Source organism: Vicia villosa, unplaced genomic scaffold (assembly GCF_029867415.1).
Source record: "Vicia villosa cultivar HV-30 ecotype Madison, WI unplaced genomic scaffold, Vvil1.0 ctg.000992F_1_1, whole genome shotgun sequence".
In the NCBI taxonomy this organism is placed as follows: Eukaryota; Viridiplantae; Streptophyta; class Magnoliopsida; order Fabales; family Fabaceae; genus Vicia; species Vicia villosa.
In genome coordinates this window covers 36,897-39,461 of record NW_026705445.1, presented here as the reverse complement: position 1 = coordinate 39,461, position 2,565 = coordinate 36,897, and the positions used below count along the sequence as shown (strand labels likewise).

At 27.2% G+C, this 2,565-nt stretch overlaps 1 protein-coding gene across 1 annotated transcript; it reads right to left on the bottom strand.

Annotated features, from left to right (window-relative positions):
- Nucleotides 1-1,469: 1,469 nt before the first annotated feature.
- Nucleotides 1,470-2,111, bottom strand: LOC131632718 (uncharacterized). Its single transcript, XM_058903447.1, has one exon. The coding sequence runs from the start codon at nucleotides 2,109-2,111 to the stop codon at nucleotides 1,470-1,472; it is 642 nt and encodes a 213-aa protein (XP_058759430.1).
- Nucleotides 2,112-2,565: the final 454 nt, after the last annotated feature.

Here is a 2,565-nt window from a genome sequence, read left to right as displayed (position 1 = left end):
TTAAAATTCCATTATTTTTCATTTTCTAAATTAATTATTATAAATTCATTACTTAGAATTTTATTTTTTTAATTTTTCATGAAAACTTTTAATATATTTTTTTACACTAATTAAAATTCCATAAAAATTTACCGTTTAATTAGGCGAATAAAAAAATGATCTATTGAAATAAAATACAATAAAAACGATCTATTTGCTTAAATTAAAATATATTTTAATACTAAAAGTGAAAGATATTTTTATTAAATCAAAATATATTTTTCTAATTTTTGTTAACAACTCTCGTAAGTAATGTGATTAATATTATTATTTATTAATATAATAGTATTTGTAATATTTTTTAATAACAAAATGGTTTTTTTATAAAAAAACATTTGTTTCCTCTGATTTTGAATAAATTCTACTATTTGCTATTATATTTTATTTCAATGAATCACTTTCTAATCACTTAAATTAAACCATAAAATTTTATAAGATATTAGATAGAGTAACAAATTATATTGAAAATTTATATAAAGAAATAAAAATAAATTTATGAATAATGAGTTTATAATAATTAATTTGTAAATTGAAAAACAATAAAATTGATAAGTTTTCTGTCATTTTTTAATACTATGTATTCAGAATATTATTATTAATGAAATGAATTAATCTTTTCCCGTAAAAAAAAAACATTTTAAATTAAACTGTTGGTGTAATTTGATGATAAAGTATCTATTCTTACATTTATTTTTGGTTATATTACCTTTTTAAGTGTTGTTGAGACACTCTTTAAATAATTAAAATAATTTTTTTTAAAATACATGTATTTAATGCATTGAAAACTAAATTATTAACTTTTAAAAAGAATATTTTTTATTTAGTACTTTTAAAGAATATTCTAACTTTTAAAAATGATATATTTTTTATTTAATACTACACGATTATGATATGACTCAATAGTTACTAATGTTGGACTAAGTACATCATCAATTCGTATTTTATAACTTCTTTATTGAATCGGATTTTATAATGTTATTGCACATAGAGTACAAAACACTTTTAGATTTTAAAAAATAATTATTACTTTTCTATAACATTACTCTCTTTAAATTTTTTTTTGTAAATCAATTTTATTTTTTATTTTCACTAAATAAATAATATATAAATTAGATATATTAAGTATTCAATCAATTTAAAAATGTAAAATTTATTTATAATAAAATGTGGAGGGAGTAAATCAAATTAAATCATAATATTATATTTACTATAATAGTTTTAAAACATAACAAAAATTCATTGAATATTATAATTTTGTTTATGTTCAAAATAGAAAAAAAAATTATGAATAGTAATTTTTTTAAAAAAAGTGTTATAAGAATAATAAAAAGGATGTCCAACATTTTTTTCGAATTAATAAAATATTGGATTAATTCAAAAAACAATCTCAATACAAGGTGATCACTAGGGATCCAACCAAACTAAAGCTCTTACATCAGGAGTTGAGCTATGTATTCTCTATACTTCCTAATATACCACCCCCTATGTATGATGGTTTCTTTGATGTTATTTACAACTATGTTCCTATCATAAATCTGTCCAAAGCAAGTATCATTTATATACTTCCAGCAATAGTAAACTGTCTCAGCTATAGCCAACTTTATAATGCCACACTTCTTGCCTTTGCCTTTGCAGTACTTTGTAATCCACACGACCTCATGTTGCCACTGTTGGGGTATCCTGTCCACCCTAATCCACTGCATCACACTCTTCCAAATATGCTTTAGAGGCTCACAATTAAACATCAAATGGTCAAGGGTCTCCTCTTCCTGACAGAAACAACATTTAATATCGATATCCACTCCAAATTTCTTTAAATGCATTTTAGTGGCCAATCTCTGATGACATTCAAGCCAAAGACAGAAGAGGGCACGCGGTCTAGCAATATTTCCCTCTAAGAGGATGTGCCAGTCAACATTCGGATCCTGTTGCATCATTCCTCTGTACATATCTCCCACTTTAAACTTGTTATCTATCAAGCTTTTATCCCATCTGGTTTGCACTTCAGTGACATCTTGTCTAGCTTTGAGAATACCTTTGCTAATCCAAGATGCAGTACTGGGAGCTTTCATGTGCATTAAATCTCTTCCTTTGATGAAGTAAATGTGCATCCATTTCACCCATAAGCAATCTGTCTTCTTCCTTAAATCCCACAGGAGCTTCAACACTATAATTGTGTTCCAACTGAAGTTTTCCAAGCAACTGGGCTTTTCCTACTTGGAGTAGTGCCCCCAATCCATATAAAAGTCCTACAAGCCAACTGAATTTTTTGCAGCACAGTTTTAGGGATGGGGAAACACTGAAGCCAATAGTTGGCTATGGCAAAGCTCACAGCTTTAACCAATTGCACCCTGCCAGCTTGACTGAGAAGCCTTGAGCTCCAAAGCTGCAACCTGTGGAGGATTTTTTTCAATGAGGGGGAGATAGTGTGCCACAGAGAGCCTTTTACAAGTCAGAGGTACACCAAGGTACCTGAAGGGCAGAGATCCTTCCTTAAATCCAGTCACATCCAAGATTTGATGCTTT